The 22,382-nt window shown below is 43.2% G+C and overlaps 1 protein-coding gene across 13 annotated transcripts in view; it reads left to right on the plus strand.

The window, feature by feature from the left end:
• The window catches only part of FAM13A (family with sequence similarity 13 member A), a 366,926-nt gene that overhangs the window by 339,236 nt on the left and 5,308 nt on the right, over positions 1-22,382 (plus strand). For 12 of the 13 annotated variants that reach the window (XM_045079369.1, XM_013058040.2, XM_013058041.2 and 9 more), the window contains 9 exons: positions 1,510-1,720; positions 2,156-2,294; positions 3,085-3,166; positions 3,940-4,160; positions 4,786-4,869; positions 12,546-12,641; positions 14,733-14,816; positions 20,222-20,418; positions 20,999-21,100. In XM_045079369.1, the coding sequence (XP_044935304.1) occupies positions 1,510-1,720; positions 2,156-2,294; positions 3,085-3,166; positions 3,940-4,160; positions 4,786-4,869; positions 12,546-12,641; positions 14,733-14,816; positions 20,222-20,418; positions 20,999-21,100 (1,216 nt within the window). The remainder of the gene's footprint in view (positions 1-1,509; positions 1,721-2,155; positions 2,295-3,084; positions 3,167-3,939; positions 4,161-4,785; positions 4,870-12,545; positions 12,642-14,732; positions 14,817-20,221; positions 20,419-20,998; positions 21,101-22,382) is intronic. The other variant, XM_045079367.1, reaches the window with a different exon arrangement.

The raw sequence follows: 22,382 nt of genomic DNA on the forward strand, positions 1-22,382 counted from the left end.
TGTCCCAAGTCTTGTCATTGATTAGATATTTGCTCTTAGAGTCTTCAGGTTTCAGTTTCCTTGTCTATAATCTGTTGGGTTGACTCTGTGATTCTTAAACTTGAATGCATATAGGATCACTTGGGCAGATTTTAAAGTACTGGAGGTGGGGAGGTTGATATCTGGGCCCTCACCTCAATATTCTGTTTAGTTGGCTGAGGGGGGGAGCATTAGAAGTTATGTGCATCTCCCTTCATGATGCTAATGTGTAGCTGGGGTTGAGAAATCACTAAATTAGATAGTGCATGGACTTTCAACCAGCTCTGATGTTCTATGATTATGATATGATCTTTTTAAATAAAATACTGAACAAGCACTTAAGACAGTTTAGTAGATCTGATAAACACTTTGATAGCTGAAGGAACGATCCAAGCATGGCCGGATCCCAGCCTTGTGTAAATCACACTAATCCCTAAGTATACTTAAAGCCTACCTTCTATTTAAATTCAGGGACTGCTATAAATAAAAACCCTACATCATCTGAGATCTGTCTTTCAAATCTGATAGGATTTTTTTTTAATGCATACTAAGTTGGATCTTGAAGGAAAGAGAAATAAATACTACCCCATTCCCTCCAAAAATGACAAATCGGGATGTTGCATTGAGTGTATTTTTTCTTTTTTTTTTTTTTTAAGATTTCATTTATTTATTTGACAGACAGAGATCACAAGTAGGCAGAGAGAGAGGAGGAAGCAGGCTCCCTGCCGAGCAGAGAGCCGGATGTGGGGCTCCATCCCAGGACCTTGAGACCATGACCTGAGCCGAAGGCAGAGGCTTTAACCCACTGAGCCACACAGGCGCCCCGAGTGTATTTTTTTCTTAAAGACTGTCTAAAATAATTTGTACAGATTTACCCTTTGTAAAGCATTCTTCTTTTTCTTTTTCTCTTTGACTAATTTATGTAAGCATCTTATGTTAACTGTGGTCTTGAGCAGCTTCTGAAATTTCAAGTGCAAAACACACATTTTACACATGCTAATCCCAGCACTAAGCAGAAGCACATGAACAGCTTACTGAAAGCCCTAAATGGGAGGTGCAGACTCCTAGGTAAATGGGCTCTCACAAGACAAATGTGACTTCCCGGTTGTTCCAGTGAGGGACGTGCAGCTACAATGCCAAATCTCTCACCCCCTGATGCCCATGCTTTGCTTCTCCCTAATGCCCTCACCTGGGAGACAGTCCTTGTCTCTGACCGGGGAGGGAAGTTGGAAGCATGCAGTATTTGCTCTCCTTCTTTAAGGTCATTCCTCCAGGTGACCCTAGTAACTTCTCTTTGGAAAGCAAGCAATGACATGGCTGTCAGATATATTGGTGATGCCAGCCGGGGCATAGTGTCCTTCATCAGAACCTTAAATCTGAAATGCGAGTTGTTTGCATTTAAATTCAGTGCCCCCTAAAGCATTCAGAACACTTGGGAAACAGTTATGCTTCCATGAGCAATTTTGACTTCTTCCCCTCTGTATTTTGCAGAGCCCATCCCTACCTTCTCATGGCAGCAGGAGAACGTGGACTCTGATGAAGCACGCCTCTCCCCGCAGGCCGGACGCCTGATTCGCCAGCTTCTGGATGAAGACAGTGACCCCATGCTCTCTCCTCGGTTCTACGCTTATGGGCAGAGCAGGCAATACCTGGATGACACGGAAGTGCCTCCTTCTCCCCCAAATTCCCATTCTTTCATGAGGTATGTTTGTGTTGCCGGTAAGCCAATGCATCATTAGGAAGAATGGGAATGGTGTTGCAGGTCTGCAGAAGGGCATATTGGGAATACTCCATCCTAGGACACGGGATCTGTTGCTCCGTTTTTCAGTTGGCCCGACTAGAGTGCCACATACTGCATCTCCACTAGCACTTCCTTTCCAGAGCTATCTAAAATTTAACTTTTAGGTCTGCAGTGCATATTTCAGTCCTCCCTTTGCTAATTGTAAATGTGAGCAAGAGAAACTTAGACCCGTTGATAGGTGGGACATAGAGAGCTCAGGGGTCACGAAATGAACTGGTAGTACACTTCCTTTTATTGGAGAGGATGGAGACCGTTGGGACCCCATCCCTCCGTGCTGCATCCCCACCCCCAAGCCCCTATGCAGGCAATGAGTGCCCCACTCGATGTCCCTCACAGGCGCCGGAGCTCCTCTCTCGGGTCCTATGATGACGAGCGGGAGGACCTGACGCCAGCCCAGCTCACGCGAAGGATTCAGAGCCTTAAAAAGAAGATCCGCAAGTTCGAAGATAGATTTGAAGAGGAGAGGAAGTACAGAGTAAGTGTCTCCTCGCAGGGTTGTCCTGTCCCCTCCCATGCCCTCCGGTCCCCTGACAGTACCCTCATGCCAGCATATCAGCAACTTGGAAAAGTGACAAAAAGTTAAGGGAGGTTTCTAGAGAGCCTCATAACAACAAGACGATAAAAACTGGATAGTAAACCCTGAGAAGCCCCAGACGTCATACATCAGCATTTTCCTTAAATTGGGTATTCTTTCAAATGATTCGGTGTTTTAGTTGACCTCTTATAAATTCTGTGAGAAGGAATGGGAAAGATCATTAAATGACTCTTTATTTTGGCTAAAACTTAGTTCGAAATTATCTTCTAAAATTTCATCGGTACTGACCTCATTCCTCTCTCAGCTCTAAGCATTGCCCCCAGGAGTGGCAGAAAGGCATTTTACGTGGTGATCCCAACGTAAAAGTACCCCCCTCTGCTTTCCATTCTGTTAGCCCAACAGCTTAAACCCTCTGACTCCTGAAGCAGGACCGTGGACTTCATAGAAGTCCAGCATTTTGCCTGTGAGGGATTCTTTGAAAGCATCAAAAATAACCAGATGTAAAGAAAGATAATGGAATAACATTTATGATGTTTGCTCTGATTGTTCATGTTGAATTTTTTCCCAGTGGGACTCGACTTTCTCTTCCTCTTTAAAACGATCTGATCATGGGGCACCTGGGTGGCTCAGTTGCCCCTCAGGTCATGATCCCAGGATTCTGGAATTGAGCCCCACGCTGGGCTCCCTGCCCCAGTTCGTATACATTTACATTAGATTTTCCTTTTCTCAGCCTTCCCACAGTGACAAAGCAGCCAATCCAGAGGTTCTAAAATGGACAAATGACCTTGCCAAATTCCGGAAACAGCTTAAAGGTAGGTAAAGTTTTAGACCTCCGCCATGATTTTCACTTGCAGATTCACGGTATCACCGCATCCTGAGTGCCACTGCTGAAATAGTTCAGAGAAGACAATTCCTTGACGTGCTCCCCAGCCTTCTGGGTGTTCAGAGCACACCCACCCCATGCCTCACCATGGTCTCCATCACAGGACAACCGGGGTCAGCTAAGATGCAAATTCTGCAGCATTTCCCCATTTAACTAAATCATGACTTTTCATTTGCTCTGGTGTTAGGAGAAGACCTGTAAGCATGGAGGAACACAAAAAGGATTGGATCCTTGTCCCTCCAAAGCATGCTGTCTCTTAGAAGATAGTCATATAAACAACCACATGGAATACAAAGGGAAAATAATTCCAAAATGACATCTGTAAGTTGTCCAGAGAAAGCTGGCCAGAGTGAGGTGCTGGATCAGTCAGTGCTACTCAACAGTGAGGGAGTGGGTATAGAAACATCTACCACGTTCTGAGAACAGCAAACCTGTGGGTGTGGCCAAAGCATGGATGTTACGTGGCTAAAGCTTTCTCAGGAACTCCGGTTAGGGAAGCACTCCAGATAGTCCAAGAAGATGTTAGCATTTTCTCAGGTTTTACATAATAACCTAGGGATTTCAACTACTGTTATAATTAGATATTTTCTATTTAAAAAAAAAAAAAGATGGGGCTACATGGTTACTAACACCACAGAAAAACAACAGGTTCAGCAGACATCAATTCTCATATGTCACCACCCCCAAATGTTTTCATACTAGAGTCCAAACTAAAGATATCGGAAGAGGACCTAACCCCCAGGATGCGGCAGCGAAGCAACACACTGCCCAAGAGTTTCGGTTCCCAGCTTGAGAAAGAAGATGAGAAGAAGCAAGAGCTCATCGATAAAGCTGTAAAGCCCAGCGTCGAGGCCACCCTGGAATCCATCCAGAGGAAGCTCCAGGAGAAGCGGGCAGAAAGCAGTCGTCCTGAGGACATTAAGGTGTGGGGATTCGGAAGCCCCAAGCCAACTGCTAGTCAACATGGTGGAGACATAGGGCCCGACACATGGGTCCCTGTGGGGGACACAGTGACATCTGCTCAGACCTCCCACACCTTCATTCCCCACACTCTTAAATGTCTGGAGAAGCAGATGGAGCAGCCCGAGAATGTTTTCAGTGCTAGTACTTTGGTTTAGGATGACCCTTTGAAAGCAGAACACTTTCATATAGAGATTGCAAAAAGAAGCCATTGGGGTTAACAGACGGTTTGATGTCTCTGGAGTAGAAGGGCTGTAGATGACCCTTTGGGACTGTGTAACGTGACTGTAGTCATCACTTGGGCTGTTAAGCTAAGCCCCATGTGCCTGACAGCCTCGCTAACCTCAGCATGCCTTTGCTGCCACATGGGAGCCACAGGTAGTAGACGATGGCTCTGCTCTGCTTTCTCTGTTGCCAGCAGAAAGCCAGGAAGAGCTAATTCCTAAGTGAGCTTTGAATAGAGCTCCTAGGAACAACTGTAGGAGGATTCTTTTTAACCTTCCTTGAGGAAATTTGCTTACCGAAAGAAGCAGGAATGTTCATAAATGTTTCCCCAACTTTGATTTCTCTCTTCTTGTGTATATTCAGGATATGACCAAAGACCAGATTGCCAACGAGAAAGTGGCCCTGCAGAAAGCTCTATTATATTACGAAAGCATTCATGGACGGCCGGTATGTGAATGGACTGGGTTTCCTGCTTGGGCCAACTGTGTGGCTTTAGAAATGAATCTTCTATGTTCAGTATTTGATACGTGAGTTTTCCTGATGTTTAGGAGATGACTTCCTATTTTCAGCAGACCTAAGCTCTCTGAAGGCTAAACTGAGGAGACATTTCCCCTGTTGAGCAGATGCTGAATTTGAGTTCCAAAGAAACAAGTTTGCCGCTAACATGTAGTCACTAGTGTTCTGCTTCAGAGGGACAGTGGTGGAGGGGGGTGTAGGTTGTAGATGAGTACACAAAGCTCTAGAGGCTTCCCTGTCCCTAGCTCTGCCCCCATAAACTGTCACTGACTCAAGACATTCTTGTCCCTAAAATGAAGGTGTTAAATTAGTATGACTTGCCCAAAAACTCAATCTCACTTCAGTGTAGCCGAGGCCAGTGTTTATCTGTAGAGAAGTTTCAAGCACCATCCTGAACCAGAAGTGTGAGGAATCCAAAATATGACTTTGCCTTTTCCTAGCAACAGGAAGCATTGAGAGCCATTTGTTATAAAGTGTGGTTATTGCATGCTGATCATTAGTCCTGGGGGAGACCGTGGCACAGTAGGCTTCTGCTCTATTCCTTAAGAAACTCATAATCAGATATCCTTGTCAGTTACTTTCGGTGACATTCTGTGGAGAGTGCTGTCAAGAACCCAACAGAACAAGTTCTTAAGAGCAGCTATAAAGAAGCAGGAAGTTTATATTCCCAGAAGCATTTGTATACAGCCAAAATGCAGAGGTCTGTTCTCCAGTCCCAGCCCTGGCTATATAATGGAGATAGTATTTTCATGTAAAATATACTCTTTTGAATAAAGAAGCTTCCAGAATATTGCACCAAACTCTAAGATCTGTGAGGGCAGGAGTTCTGGGTTTTGTTCATCTAAAAGGGTGCCTGATGTCAGCATCTAGCACAAACACCTGACATAATGTGCCCCAATAAACTGTGGAATGCATCATCTGTGGTATTTTTGGTTCTGAATGTATCAGGTTTAAATTAAAAAAAAAAAAAAAACCAGTGGGGCTGCTGATGATTGATTTTACTGGCCTATCCCTAGAGTGGAAAAATACTGGTGCTCCAGGATAATGGTCACATTTGAGGCCAAGTTTTGTTTTGGATTTTTCAAAGGCATTGAACCAAATAGTAAATGTACTGGAGCTTAAACATATTGTGAAACTTGTCCTTTTCTTCTGGAGGATTCAAAATTTGGAGAAGTAGAACTGAACTCCTTCTAGCAGAGAGGAGCCCCTTCTCCACTGTTGGCTCAGAGCCTTTGAAGTGTAGATCTCCTTGTGGCCACCAGGAAGGTGGAGAAGGAGGAGGGAACTTGTGTACTTTCCGGGATCAGCAGACCAAGAGTCAGATCCCAGTCCTACTGAGGCCAGCCCTGGAGCTCTAGGCTACTGAGGTAGGAGTTGAGTGTTTTGTCTGTACCGTAGCTGCCCCTTGTAGCTTGTCATGGACAGTTCAGTCATGTGCAGACACATTTACCTGTGGGCTATCTGGCACTGAGGAAGTGGGCTGGGTAGCTTAGCAGGTGGCTCAGGGGTTCCCCAGTCAATAATGTTGTCATTTCTGCTACAAGTATATGATCTGCTATCTGCGGCCATCTTCTTATTAAGTGATGGAGAGAGAACATACCTGTTTTAGTGCTCTTATCATTAGGAATATGAAATCTTAGTTCTTCGCCCTTCTCTGTTAGTTGCTTTTCTCTCATCATTCTTTTAGATGTTGGAAGGAGACCGTTTTGGGTCTGGATATTAACATCTCATTGGGCAGGGAACAAGTGCTCTAGAACTTTAAGTAGCATTCATTGCTGGTTCGTGGTCAGACTCTCTGCCTCCCTCTGGAACATGGTGCCCCAGCCTCCTCAGGAAAAACAGAGTTCATTTGATATCTGGCCAGTGTGAGAATCAAAGAGTAAACTTCTCATTCTTAGGTCTGTGGTGTTGCCATGGACCCTGAACTGTAAATACCATTTGGGCAACCCTCTTCCTAAAAGAAAAATACGTGGGTTTTCAGAGCTAGCCTATCATTCCAAACCCCAGCGGGGTTTTTTTGGTTTTTGTTTGTTTGTTTGTTTTTAGAAAAGCAGGTGCTCAAAGCTCATGCGTTTTTGCTGAGTCTACAGATTTGAAAGGACAATGACTGACTGTCAGAATCATAGGCCAAAAACAGTTGTGTGCTGCTCTTGTACATTTTTTTAAACAAGGCTGTTTGCTTTAACAGTACAATCCACAGAGTGACACGTGAATGAGAAACAAAACACACTCAGTTACTCAAGGGCACATAAATCCCTACTAATTATTGTGAAAGCACGTCCTTTCAACACTTCAGGATCTCATCAAAAGACCATGTCACAGAAAGTACAACTCATAACTTCAGGTCACTGTGGTACACATCGCTCTTTGATGACAACCTAGAATGAATGTGTTGCTTCTCAGAGCTTCTGGTTTCTCCTTGAGTCTCTTCCTCATCAGTATATTTTCATGTTATGCTCTAACATCTTGGGAACTAACATGACATGAAACACACTCTGTACAAATTTAAATGAGACTCTGAAGCCTTATATATATATACTACCCTTTGTCCATCTGCTATTTGGGATGATCTGATCTTTGCCCAGTCGACTATTATTACCTGATAATAAAGAGGAGAGAGTTGTCTCTTTCTGAGTTGATGGGCCAAAATGCAGTAGTTATAAGAATGTATCTCATTTGTCTTCTCCTGCGCGTAGTTTTATGACTCAGTGGTACCCTCCACACACAAACTCAAGCCACTTGTTTTAGTAAGATTTTGAGGCTATATAGTTTCTCGTCTGTCTGTGGCATCATTTCTCACAAAGTGGTGCTTTTAGCCGCTGTTTATAGGTAGAGGTCTTGTGAGCTCAACCTAGACAGAGCTCTGAGCCTGGAAGGCAGAAATCTCTATATCAAGAGAATGACTTGGTCAAACCCTCTTAGAGGAATCATGACATTTTAGTATGTCTTCACTGTTTTATGATCCTACTTTACTTCATATCTTATTTGTGAATGGAAAGAAAACAACTAGGAGTCCTTAAACCTGGGCTCTTGACCCAAATCTATTGCGTTGGGCAAGTCATTACCCTCTCCAGGGCTTAGTTTCATCGTATGAAAAAATAAGGCTCTTCTAACTCTGACGTTCCAGGGTTCTAATTCTGTCCTTATCTCCATATTAAAATCCTGAGTCATTTTCTCTTTCACCTGTGTGGCACACTGTCCAGGTAACAGAGCCTGAATGGGTGTTTCTATAAAGAAGTTTTATTTAAGGCTAAGACAGAAACCATCACAAAAGATAAAGGCAGGCAAATGCGGTTGTCTAATTGGGCCTTTTGTAATTGTGTCAAAGACTTTCCCCTGTTTAAATGTGGATTAACTATTGGCTGATGTTCCCTTGGTACCTGGAAATATTATCTGAGACTTTATAGAGCAACCAAATAGAGAAGTAAGGGATCACTGAAGATTTCTTTAATCAAAAATGAAGACTGGGGCACCTGGGTGGCTCGTCAGTTAAGCGTCTGACTCTTGATTTCAGGTCAGGTCATGATCTCAGGGTCCTAGGATTGAAGCCCATCTTGGGCTCCGTGGTCAGCATGGAGTCTGCCTGAGATTCTCTTTCTCCTTCTCCCCTTCCCCCTACTCATGTGTTCTCTCCACATAGATAGATAGGTTGATAGATAGATAGATAGATAGATAGATATAATCTTTTTTTTATTTTTTTAAGGCAAAGACAGAATTGGAGGAGCTGCTTTTGCCCTTTAGAAGTTTACATCTAGGTTTTTATGTTATTCTGATTTGTGCACAAAAATACATCTTAGTAATAACCCTATTCCCACACATTGGAAAGCCATTCAGAGCTCCCACCTAAATGAAAATTTAATAAAGGTTTGAAGCAAGAGGAGTGAAAGTGTAATAGAAAATATGATGTATTACATGCTTGGCCTAAAGTCATTTCCAAGCAAGTATAGATCACAAAGATTTTCTAATCTGAATTCTGCAGTTTACCAATCAGGAAATCAAAGCTCAGAGAATTTTACTGGCTCTTTTGTTTATCATCAATAACAAAATCTCCAAGCAGCCAATGACTCAAGAATAAGAGATATCAACTTCCAGTTTTCTCATGGTCCATTTAATATCAGCTGACCCCCTCCCCCCCCCCTTTTTTTTAACAGTTCAGCCATGGCCCTGCTTTGTTTATGGAACTATTGGCTAGATTCTGGCTCTACTAAAAAATCCAATTCTGATAATTGCATGTGATGTGGTTTTATGATTTAGTATCACCAAGCCTTTGGCTTCAGATACAGATCATGAAAATAATGCTGGTGTAAATCCAGTAGCATTAATTCTTTTCACTGCTCAGATTTAAAGATCTCTAATATTTCTAGTGTTTAGACACTTCTATCAAATGCCAGTGTTAACTTTGGTGGAAATAGGATGAGACCAGAGTCAGAAACTAGACTTTATCAAATCACTCACAGGTGATTAGTTCCTGAGGATCATCAGTTTAAAACATGAACAATTCATAGAAAATCTAAATATCAGTGTCATTAGCCAAAGAATTGAGCCAATGAGCCTCTTCATCTGCTCCAACTAGAAAATGTGAACAAAGAAGTAGAGAGGAAACAGGCTTCTGTCAGATTTGCCACATCTGGCTGGTTTTACCAGCAAAGTCTCCTCCTAAAATCCACACTCTGCTTCTACAATCCAGAAATGTTTCTGCCAAGCAGCAAAGAATAGGATGCGAGTCCACAATGGGAGATGCTAGCTCCTTATTATTGTTATTTTTCCTAGGTCTTTTGTCCACTGAACTATTGATTGTTGATCGTGCGCAGTATTTCACCACATGTCATGGGTTGACAGCTAGGATGTGCCTTAACCTCACCCACAACACATTTCCTGGCTATACATTGTGTGTAAAAAGTGATTCCATGTGTCCCAGTCCTGAACTGTGTCGTTTCATACGTGAGATCATACAGGCCCCTCCGTTTCTACTCCTCGGACTTACCTGTGGCTGTGGTTGAACTGCGGTTGAAGTATAACGTAAATACAGAAAGAGACCCAAAGTGTAAATATGTGTCTTGATGCATTTTCACCAAGTAAACGAGTCCAGGTAACCAGCATCCAGACCAAGAAACAAATGTTGCCAGTCCTCCTCCAGAAGCCCTGCTCCTTGTCCCCTTCCAGTCAATACCAAGACCTCCGCTCAACCAAGGAAAACCATCATCTTGACTCTAAAGCTTAACTTCTGTTTGCTTCTTTCTGAACTTACTAAGTGGACTCATACAGTACTCTCATGCCGGTAGTATCTGGCTTATTTTACGCGGCTGTCTTCTTGTGAGGTCAGTATATGATGTTGCCCGTAGCTGTGGCCCACTCATCCTCATTGCTGTGCAGTGTTCAGCTGGGGGAGCGTATCTGTTCTGTTGCTGGGCGTGTGGGTGGTTTCCAGTTTGCAGTTTTTCTAAGTAGTGCTGCTGTGAACATTATTCTGTGTCTCTTGGTGAGCTTGAGGCCACACTTGGTGGTGGTGTTTTTTTACCCTTAAGAGCAGAACCGAGGACTCACATGTGCAACTTTAGCAGGCACTGCCAAATAGTGGTCCAGCGTGCTCCGCTCTAAGCAACAGTGAAGGAGATTTCCAGTCCTTCCGCATCCTCACTGACCCTTGACACCATCTGTTGTCTCATGTTAGCCATTGCGGTAGGCGCGTCTAGTAGGAACATCTACTGTTTGATCCTCAGTCTTTCTGATGTAATATAACTTCTCTGTTCCCTTTCATTTTGGATGGTCATCTTCTATGAAATGCCAGTTTTAAAACTCCTTTTGATATGGCAGCTAACGATAGGAAAGTGCCATGTGTCTTTCAATATTGTGTTATTAGGAAGAAAAAGAAAAGATTCTTATTGCTATTCATAGAAAATAAGTCCACAAGATGTCTCTGCCCAATGAGAGTGACCTATCCTGGCAGGTGAAGTTCGGCCAAAGATCACTTACTGTTGACCACTTTGAGAAAGGCAGATAGAAAAGGTTACAAAGGAATAATCCATTTGTGCATAACCAACCCACAGTTGTCTTCAGAGCGGAAGGCCCAGCAGGCCCCTAATACCATTTGCTCTTCCTTACCTCTGTAACTCTTGCCTTATGTGTCCAGGGGAAATAAAGTGCCGCAGACAGACCGCAAACTTGAAACAAAGAGGAAATACAGAAAGAAGGGATTTAAGTAATCTCTGTTGACATTTAAGTAAAGAAGGGAAATGCATGCATACCTACGCACTTGGCATACACATTTATGTTTGAAATACTCTCTCATTTCACACATACTAATGGAATATCTCCATTTTGTCAGGCACTGAGATAGTTTCCAGGGATCCAGAAACACGTACTGCGCTCTCAGGGGGCTTAGAGTCTTGAAGAAGAGACAGATGTGCCAACAGATAGTTACTGTAGAGTATAAAATGTGTCATCTGCTGGGACTGCTGTAATAAAATGCCATACACAAGCACCTTATAAACAACAGAGATTTATTTGTCATAGTCCTGGAGGCTGGGAAGGCCAAGAGCAAGGAACTGATAGATTCGGTGTCTGGTGAGGGCCCTTTCCTGGTTCACAGGCAGCCATTTTCTTGCTGTCCTCACATGACAGGAGGGGTCAGGGGACCTCCTGGGGTCTCTTACAAGGGCACTACCCATATTCGTGGGGGCTCCACCCTCATGACCTTACCATCCCCCAAAGCCCCAATGCCCAATACCATCCCATGGGGCACTAGGTTGGAGGGGACATGCACATTCGGTCGCTAGCAAAGCACGGGTGGGGTTATGCAGTGTACACAGGTTGCAGTAGGTGACACAGAGGTGTGTGAGGTCTCTCAGAGTGGGGAAGAAGTGTTGGAAGGAGGCTGCATGGGGGAGGTGGCTCCTCTGCCAATCCAAGGAGGAGAGAGGAGGCCGTTCCAGGCTATAGGGAACTAGGCAAAGAGGGATGAGACACCCTGGTTTTTCTCTGGGGCTTGAGGTCTGACAGGAAGAAGAGGTAGCAAGTGATGACGGGCTTCTTGTACAATACCAGGGGGTTCGGCTCGTTCCTCCCCACTGCCTGTGGACACAGGCCTTCTATGTCTGTGAATGCTCTGCCAGATCTCAGGGCCCTGGAGAGGAGACCATCCATGCAGTCTACTGACGGGTGTTTTGAAAACCTACGGTTTGCCAGAATCTTGTCCTTTAAAACAAAAACAACTTCATGGAAGAGAAAGACCTGTAAAACAAAAGTAATAAAAACTGATCACAGAGCTGCACAGTTTAAGGATTATCATAGAAATACATGCTTTCTTCTTCCCTGGATCTGGAAAATTGTAAATGACTTTGAATAGTTTAAACAGGGAACCAATCATGGTCATAGCTTTGATTGAGGAAAAGCAATATGACGATGGAGTGATTTCCAAAGATCTGCTGCTGAAGTAGATATTTTAAACGTTCTCTGACTAAATACTACCACCCGTTTACATGAGTTTTGCAAGAATGGGGGAAGTGTAGCTGAATCCTCTGGATTTCCCCCAGGCCCAGAACATGCTTGAGCCACTGCTAGCCTGACTAGCGGAGGCAGCTTCTTAGCCCTGGTGCTCTTGTTTTCAGGTAAGCAAGAATGAGCGTCAGGTAATGAAGCCACTGTACGACAGATACCGGCTGGTCAAGCAGATCCTGTCCCGAGCCAACACCATCCCCATCATTGTGAGTACGGCACCTTTCTGTGCTTGATCGCCTGCGGGGTGGGTCCTGGCTGTGGTGAGAGCACCCCACGCTGCCTTCTCACTGAGGAGTGGGCTTTAATAGTTGATCCTGGCATGAATACATATGGCCCATCCGCTTGGGGCATGAAGAATATATCTAAGACTTCTGAGACTACGTTTGCCCAAATGAGCAAATCTGAAACTGCTAGAATTTTGTTTTCTTCCGGGCAGCATGCTTTGATGTAGGCGTCGGTCTGACTGGTGCTGGGCTGACCCCCTACCCTTGCTTCAGAGACCGAGCGCCAGCAGGACGGGGCTGTGCTTTCTCTAGGCCCCTCTAGTCCAGAGGCCTCTCCGGTCCCAAATCTTCTCTCTCCCTCCAAGAGAGGGATAGTCCCACTGGGAATCCTCTCCAGGGAGAAATCCTAAGGACCTCCAGAGAGCAGCCTCTTTGGGGAGGCTCTAGAGAAGCTGAGGTGGAACTAAAGGGAGGGAGGCTAGTACCTGGGCGGCTGGTGTCGCCTGCTGCCATCCTCTGACTGACACGCAACTGCTTTTGGCCTCCGAATTTTGATTTTGTCCAGAGTATGGAACAGCATCTTGTCTTAAGACACTGGCCAGCTTGCCCTCCTTCCATATTTATTCTAGCATTTCCCCCTATATTTCCACCCAGCTTGTGAGTGAGCCTTACTGCCCTGTCCATCTCCTGGGGCATCCTTTGCCTCTGGCCCAGTGCTCTCCTCTGGGAGTACAGGGGGCTTTCTCTGCTGACTTTTAAACTTTCTAATAAGTAGCCACAGCCTTGCTTTTATGTTGTTATTAAAATGGAGGCCATCTTAGCTGCTGCTGTTCAGCTCCTGCTTTAAATCTTCTTGTTTCTTTCTTTCTTTCTTTTTTAAAATATTTTATTTATTTATTTGACAGACAGAGATCATAGATAGGCAGAGAGACAGGCATAGAGAGAAGGGAGAAGCAGGCTCCCTGCTGAGCAGAGAGCCTGACGCGGGGCTTGATCCCAGGACCCTGAGATCATGACCTGAGTGAAGGCAGAGGCTTAACCCACTGAGCCACCCAGGGACCCCTTTTTTTTTTTTTTAAGATTTTCTTTTTGGGGTGCCTGGGTGGCTCAGTCAGTTAAGTGTCTGCCTTTGGCTCAGGTTATGATCCCAGAGTCTGGGATTGAGCCCCACCTCAGGCTCCACGCTCAGTGTGAAACCTGCTTCTCCCTCTCCCTCTGCAGCTCCCTCTGCTGTTCCCCCTGTTTGTGCGTGTACATGCTCTCTCTCTCTCTCAAATATATAAATAAAATCCTAAGAAAAAGAAAAAAGAAAAAAAAATTTCTTTTTAAGCAATCTCTACACCTAACGTAGGGCTCAAACTCAAAACCCTGAGATCAAGACCACATGCTCCACCTACTGAGCCAACCAGGTGCCCCTCCTTGTTTATTTCTAAGATAACATCTTTGTATTACTTTTAACAGTGTATCTGCCCCTAGGAATGAGGGAGGATCCAAACTTCAGGCCGACTTCAGGCAGGTGTGTTAGAAGAAAGCGACTTCTCTAGAAATTCTTCCCAGAATAAATTAGTGAACTAACCAACAAAAGAATTCAATCTAGGAACTCCTTTCCTTGTCCAGTCAGGAGCCCTGTGTGCCCTCAGCAGGTGTCTCTCAATGAGGAAAATGCACAGCAGGGAGGCTGCACAACATCTGAATCCCCTCAGCAGCCTATGTTGTGCTCAAAGCTTCTGACGGTTCCTGGGTTCCTGGGTTCCTCTGTCATCAGGGAGGAGCAGAGAGGAGGAGCAGGCCAGTGTCTCTCCTCAGACTCCTTCTGCATTCAGTTAGCATGCTCATGGGCTAGTCTTGCTGCCCTGTGGCCTCCTTGGCTTGGGGCTGTGGGCTCTGGAATGAAGCAGCGCCTCAGACAAGAACTTTGGTTGTCTCCGGTTTTCCTGGGACTGTTTGGCGGGGAGGGGTTAGGGTGTATAGTTCAAAGTCAGTGATGAATCCTAGTGACCCAGAGGAGGCAGAGGCCTGGAGGGCAAGGGAGAGGGGTTCAGAGTATAACCACCTTGTCCACACCTGTCACAGGGATCCCCCTCCAGCAAGCGGAGAAGCCCTTTGCTGCAGCCAATTATCGAGGGCGAAACGGCTTCCTTCTTCAAGGAGATAAAGGTGAAGACATCTCCCAAACTGGCTTCCATTCTCTCCCTGCCTCCCCTCCTCCTGTGGATGAGGGGGAGGGCGGGGCGCAGCGGGCGATGGGGCCGCGGCTCTTGTGCTGTGCCTTCAGAATCAGCCGTGGCTCTTAACCAACCACCAGCAGCCCCGCCTTACTGATCCTAGGGCCAAGCTGATCTCCTTCGTTTCATCTCATCCCCCTGCTTTTTTTGTACCTTGCTGTCGTTTGTTTTGTTCTCATTTTGCTTTCAGGGATTTGGTGGGGGCAGGGGTCACAATATGTTTTGGGTTGTTTTCTTCTATTTGGAATGGATTTTCTGTATTCCAGAAACTTTTTCAGTGCACTCATTGGGTAACTTTCCTAAAAATCGTATTTACTGAGTTTCTAGAAAACCTAGAATTAACAAAGGCAATCTAGATAGCACACGACAAAAAAATTTATCATTTCGCAGACAGGTATCTTCCTTGCCTTTGCCCGATTTTCTGGTGCCGACTCACCCACTCCTCCTGCCTTTTGCCTTGCCCCTGGCACATGTAGTCCTCGGGATTCAGTTGATAATCTCCTGATCTGTGAATGCAGTGCCATCGCCAGCAGCCACTGGAATCTGTGCACTGGTGTTTTTCACCCCAGGAGTAATTATGGGTTCTATACAGGTAATCCTCGTCCTCAGCGGCCCCTTTAGCGAGAACAGGAAGTAGACTCCATGCCCCCGGGTCTCTGTCTGTGTCTCTGTTGGGACCTACCTGGCCTGGACCACAATCAGCCTCTTTTGCAGTTTTGTTTCTAAGTGACTTAACGAACTGGACTGCCTTCCATAGTGTTCTAGAAATGAAAAAACAGAATCTTTTTTTTTTTTTTAAATCAATCAGTGATTGTTTGTTAGCAATTGGAGTTTCATTTATCATATTTCTGGGAAAGTCCTAAGCCTGGGGTGGTCATTTATCTACTGTAGTTAGAAATAGTATCCCAGAACCCAAGGGCCTCATTCCCACAAGGGACACGAGTTGAGAACCACTCCATTGTCCTGCCTGGTCCTCATCGTTATGACTGAGGTAAGGTACTAGAGGCTGCACAGTCTTTGATCTTAATTTATTTTTTCCCTTTTCTTTGTTCTTAGGGGCCTTCAGTATTTCATATACTTAATTATAAGGTAGTAGACAGCGATTACACTCACTATCATATTCTTTTACCTAGAATTCATTCTATAAAAGTGCTCTAAACAAAACAATTAGGCAAATATGCTCTATTATATTTTAAAAATTGGAGCTATTTTCTTATAATAAGACTTGATGTTGATGAAAGAAGAAAAATTTTGTCTGGCTGGTAATTTCACATCAGAATGAAGTCACCTTAATTGAAGAAATTTGGGCAATTTTGTGTATTGAAAATGAGCAATAGAACTGTTACTAGATAAAAATGTGTTCTTTAACACATCCAAAATATGATATTTAATAATTGTCTCATTAAATGAATGGAAGATATATTAATGATGCACTTTTTAAAAGAGGGCATTCTTCCAAATCTTCTTGTTCAGCTCAGTTTATTTTTTTCACAAGTATATTTTGGCCATGGCTCTTCTTCTGGCCCACGTGGTAGTCAAAATTTCAGATAATTTTGCAATGCTTACATTGCTTTTGTAAATAGTGTTGTCTTTTAGTTCATTTTGTTCCAACTGGCTAGGCTTATTAGCATATGTTTGGACTGTACTAAGTCTTGACAAATCTGAGACAATTTAGAATTTGATGTGGGTTCAGATCAGAAGATTGTATCAAGGTGGTTTCCTTAAAAGCCACCCCTAGTTTTAAATGCTTATGGTAGGAAAACAGATGTGTGTAAAGTAGAACCAGCCCAGTTTCTGAAGACCTAGATCTTCCTAGATCCTAGAGATAGTCCAGTCAATTCTCCTATCCAACATAAGAATTTCCTTTAAAACTTACCTGACAGAATAGAGACACAATCTCTACAAAGTGATTCTGTCCTCAAGCTTGGAAAATTTACGGCAATGGAGAAGGGCACTCATTCCATGGGGCTAAGCATCAATAGTAACTAAAAACTTATTTTATATTATATTATTAGTTGTATCATTATCAGTATTAGAATACTAAGAGTCAATAATAATTATATGACATGCAGTTTCAGAATGCATAAGTTTGATAAGTATAAAGATAATTTAAAATTACGATATTTGTAGTTATTATTCATATATTGCTTTCTATGTAATAGGCTGAGTGTTGCCTGTTGGAACAAGATGGGAGTGAGTGTAACTGCTGCTTCCTTGAGAGCCCTCCATACCTTTACCATCGCCTGCCCTGTCCACGCTTACCCACGGCCTGTGGACATTTTTTTCTCCAAGTTCTTCTTACTATTCCTCATGCGATATTTGTCGCAGACCTTCCAGCAACCTCGTGGTTCTGCTCTAATCACACCAGTCTATCTCTGTCCCTCTGATACACTGAACTGAACAGTGCTTTAGGTAGGACTTCACCAGCGAGATAGACAGTGGACCAAGGACTAGTCCTGATCTTTACCTGGATGGTTGGGGCCCTTTGTTTGACTAGTCCATGCCTGCGTGACTCTCAGTGTGTTGTGGGTTCATCGTTCTCTTTCTAGGGCAGCATCCCTAGAGAGCTGCATCCAGCTTCCGCACTGTAAACATTTTGGGGCCAGATAGCTTGCTGTCGTTGGGGGCTGGCCTCTGGCCACAAGATGCCAGGAGTGCCCAACAACCACCCCCTTCCCAGTTGTGACCAAAACTGTCTCCAGACCTTGCGAAAGGTCCACTTAGGGTCAAAATCACCCCCAGATGAAAACCACTGCCCATGGCCCCGTCTCACTGCTGATTGATACAATTCATCGCTTCACTTTCCATGGGCTGCTTGTCATTGATGTCCAACTTTTTTTTCTGACCTAAATTGTAGGACCTGGAGTTTTTTTGGCCACACTTCTATTCTAGCCCCATGAAATTGATTAAATCTAGATTTTGTATTCCAACACACCAAATATCCATCCCTTCTTTGTATTATCTATGCATTTTGTGAATATACCTTTTGGGTCTTTTACCCAAGTGGTTGATGAATATTGAGTAAGGCTGGGTTAGGTCAAGAACCTGCTATAGACTTCCCTTCAGATTCACATCACCATTGCATCATCACTCTGTACAGATTTTCACAGTCAGCTTTTTTTTGTTGTTGTTTGTCTGAAAATTTTCTTTTTTAAGTAATCTCTACACCGAACATGGAGCTTGAACTCACAACTCCGAGACCAAGAGTCATATGTTCCACCAACTGAGCCAGCCAGGCATCCTATCAGCGTCCTTTCATAGATCAGCTCACCTCATTAATTATTGAATCCCAGATATTATGCCATTCCTATCAAAAAAGGAAAAATGGTTAGTTTCCATCATTTGTTTTAAGGGAGCCATTGCTAGTCACTGTTGATCTTGGACTCTTTTTTAGTTGTTCATATATTATCTATGTGTTCATTCCTTCTAGGATCTATGCAATAGCCACAACTAGATGGTCATATAATTTCAAGATATAGTTTGTCATTTCTTTTTTTCCTATGATTTTTTGCAGCTTGATGAGAATAGTTTTCTTAAGCCTCATCTTTGAATACATGATTTCCCAATGTAGGCAAGACACATTCTCAAGTTTTTAAGTTCTCTTAAAACTTTGGGATATAACTGATTAGGCCTAGACACCTGATTTTATTTCTTATCAGTCTTGGACTGTAATACTCTCTTCTAGTAATTTGTATTTTTCTTTTAAAACTGGATTGCTGGACTGTTTGACAGACATTAATTAAGCACTTACCATATGCAGGCATTGGCTAAGCTCTAAACTGTGAATGGACAGACCCAAATCCCTGCCTCCACAGAGTTTAGGGCCAGGTGGTTCCACCTGGCCTTCCTCATCCAGGGAGGCGGGAGTACAGGGGGTGTGGCGTTGTCAGACAGTTGATCTGGAGCCTCTGGACCAGGTACATACCTTATCTCAAGCAATCCTTCTAAAAATTGCAGAGGGTGGGAATTGTTACCTCCTTTTACAAAAAAAAAAGAGAGAGAGAGAAAGAAAGAGAGCAAGAGAGAAACTTTTAAATTACTAATTTTAAAAGTTCCTTTTATTCTATACATTTAAAAATGTCTTTAATAATTTCAGTTTTTAAAAATGAACCATGAGGCATTTACTCCAACTGAAGAGATGGGCGATCTGAAGTCACAGCAGAGAGAATCTGAAAAAGCTACCTAGTTTTTACCAATTTTATCTTCATGCCTTCAGAGCAGTACTTTCGTCCTAGTTTTATACTGGTCCTTTTTTTGTTTTGTTTTTCCTGTCTTGTTTGTTTATTCGCTTGATTTCTCGTCAGAGGCACCATTGCAAACATAGCAACTTTATGGTAAGAAAACCCACCACAGGCAGTTTGCATACTTGTACCTTGACTACCAATGGAACTGTACCGGCTTCCTGAGATTAATTTGTTGCATTGGTGCTGGAGTCACTTGGTTTAACTGGAACAATTGATATTATACTTGCTATTGTTCATGTAGCTGTGCCCTGAACCACTTTTTAAATTTTCCAGTTATTAGGATATTCTCATCTGCTCTGACTATATATTTTGGCAGTAAATTGCTTCTTTTAAAATCTTCCATTCAGACTGATATGATTTCATCCTTAGACTTAAATTGGCACTAAGAAACTCTAATTTAACTTCATTGTTTTTCTAATTCCATTGCCAAGATAGAGAATATCATACTTTTCTTAGAATCTTGGATGCTGGAAAATACAGCTGTGGCCCTTGGATGTTCCTTGAAAAAAAAAAAAAGCATGTTAGGATTCCAATCACGAGAACATAAATGTTTTGATCTCAAAACTTTCCTAAACTCTGTGCATCAGAAACCACAAAATATTTTATAATCACAACTCTTAAATAGAAATATTATATTGTTCCATTTCTGTAGATGTTGATAGTTTAATAAAAAATAATGTCCAAGGCCCACAACTAATGGAATCCCTAAAACACTGATGGCTGGTGGTGGATTTTGTTATGTATTATCCCAGAGCTGGGGATTTTGAGATTCAGTTGATTCAGGGTATAAATTATAATGGTGGTTCCTTCAAACCCTCAGTCTTGACAGCTGTTCATTGTGCTATATACCAATTTTTTCTATAGTGTTAGAGTTTTTTCCCTTACTGAGTAACTGTGTTTACTGTTGGTGTTACTTACCGTGTTCATGTAGACTTTCAGCCATAGATGGATATAATGTATGTATGTGTTGCTAAGTGTAGATACAGAAGAAACCATATGGTGTCGGAATGACCGTTATGTTACATGATACTTACAATGCAGGAGTGCCAGGAAAAGTAACCAGGTTTTAATCGGGGTTGCTGTGCATCTCCAGGAAGAAGATGAGGGTTCGGAGGATGATAGTAACACAAAGCCAGACTTCACGGTCACTCTGAAGACCGATTTCAGTGCACGCTGCTTCCTGGACCAATTTGAAGATGATGCTGATGGGTTTATTTCCCCAATGGATGATAAAATACCATCGAAGTGCAGCCAGGACACCGGGCTTTCAAATCTCCATGCTGCTTCAATGTAAGTCCTGTCGGCAATGCTGTTGAAATGTTGGAGTGAAAATACCACTCTTAAATATTTTAGCCTTTCTATTTAAATAAGTTGTCTGACAAAACACAAGTGATTTACCTGGGGGACATCCACATGGTTAGAACAGTGCATCTTTTTTAGCTTCGGACTTCGTGTTCTCTGTTCTCCATCCCCTGTCCCTGGAGGGAGCACTGAGATCTCGCATGAGCAGCCAGGTCTCCCGATGGCACTGCACAGTTCTGTATTCCACAGCTCTACATTTAACACGTACCAAGAGCCGGTGTCATCTTTCTTTCAAAGCAAAATACGATAAAGTGCCATGGGATCCCACAAGCGCTAAGGATTCATAAGCAGCAGGGACTTGGCGGGAGCCCAGGAGCCGTACCTGTCGTCAGGACGTTCGGCATGCAGAGGATGGAAGACCGCCATTTCTGCTGTCCCTCAGTGCCCCGCCAGTTCTTGCATTTACATCCTCCCCTGGTCTCCACAGCCCCTATCGAGTTGCACATTCGTTGTTTTTATAACAATTCAGATTTAACTCAGTTTTCTCAAAAATTTCTGCCCTTCTCAGACCAGAACTCTTGGAACACCTTCAGGAAATGAGAGAAGAAAAGAAAAGGATTCGAAAGAAACTCCGTGATTTTGAAGACACTTTTTTCAGACAAAATGGAAGGTAGTGCCTCTTTCCTCTCCCCTAACTCCTGCCCCTCTGCACACACACCCCTCCTTTTTTCCTGTCGTATCTCTGCAGTGTTTCCCAAGTTGGAAAGCCTCTGCATTTTGCCTGTAGCCTAGTCCCTTGGAGGGTCACTGTGGGAGGGGGAGGGCTGTGTGGTCCTTCAGCAAGAAATGCTCCTGGGTTAGTCTCCAAGACTGATGTAAATTCAGCTAACATTTACACAACCAACCTGTCACCTCAAATTCCAATCTCAAATGAGCAACTTGGAGCTATGTTTCCAATTGATAGCATTGCTTTTTGGTTTTGGTTTGGGGAGGGGAGGTGTTGTCTTCATAGGCTAAAAGGAGAAATAAGGAAAGGGCAGCTTTTTAGGCTTATTTTAAAAGCAAAGGTGATCGTTGGGTTTGAATGAAAAACGTGCAAGAAGCAGTAAGTCCCCAAGACAAACAGGGTGCCTTTCCCGAGTGAGTTCCAAGACAGGAGGTAATCAGCCTTGTAAAACATCATCCTAAGGAATAGCACACCTGTTTGCGAGCGACCGCACACAGTGCATACCTGTTCACAGCATGAGACGAGGGTAGGGCAGGGAATAGATTTGCATCTCTTACATTAAGTGTTAATACCTTAAGATGATTTCATTTTAATCCAAGCTATTTAAATGTGTAAATATAGTTTCTCTTTAAAAGATCCCCTTTCATGCTTCTCAAAAGTATTGAGGAAAAAACCCACCATAAACATTAACTTCACCATGGAAAATGTGTTGTGTTCCAGTTTATTTCAAATATTACATATATTTATTTTTTTAGCATCCCTAATTTGGATCTTATGGTGACTTTCTTAAGATTTATGAATTTTTGTGCCTACATATTTGCTTTTCTTCCCCCATGCATTGTAGGCTACTTAGAAAATATCAATAGGCAGACAAAAGAAATAAGAGGCAAAAAAAGAAGAAGAAGCCAAAGACAAACCAGGATTAATGTTTGTTCCATCCCATTCTTCTTTCTAAACATATTCTTGGTCTATCTTTTTTCCATGTAATTGCAGTTGCTTTATGCACAGCTATCTTGTACATGAGGAACTATATAAAATGATGTACAAACTTCACAAGTTTTAAGAAAGGATAGCTGATGGGAATTTATAATCATCATGCAAGGTTGGGGTTTTATTTTAAGTTTTTATTTATTTAAGTAATCTCTAAACATAACATGGGGCTCCAGCTCATGACCCTGAGCTCAAGAGTCACGTGCTCTTCCAACGGAGTCAGCCAGGTGTCTCA

This window comes from Mustela putorius, unplaced genomic scaffold, assembly GCF_011764305.1.
Source record: "Mustela putorius furo isolate JIRA1106 unplaced genomic scaffold, ASM1176430v1.1 tig00000382_pilon_pilon_pilon, whole genome shotgun sequence".
In the NCBI taxonomy this organism is placed as follows: Eukaryota; Metazoa; Chordata; class Mammalia; order Carnivora; family Mustelidae; genus Mustela; species Mustela putorius.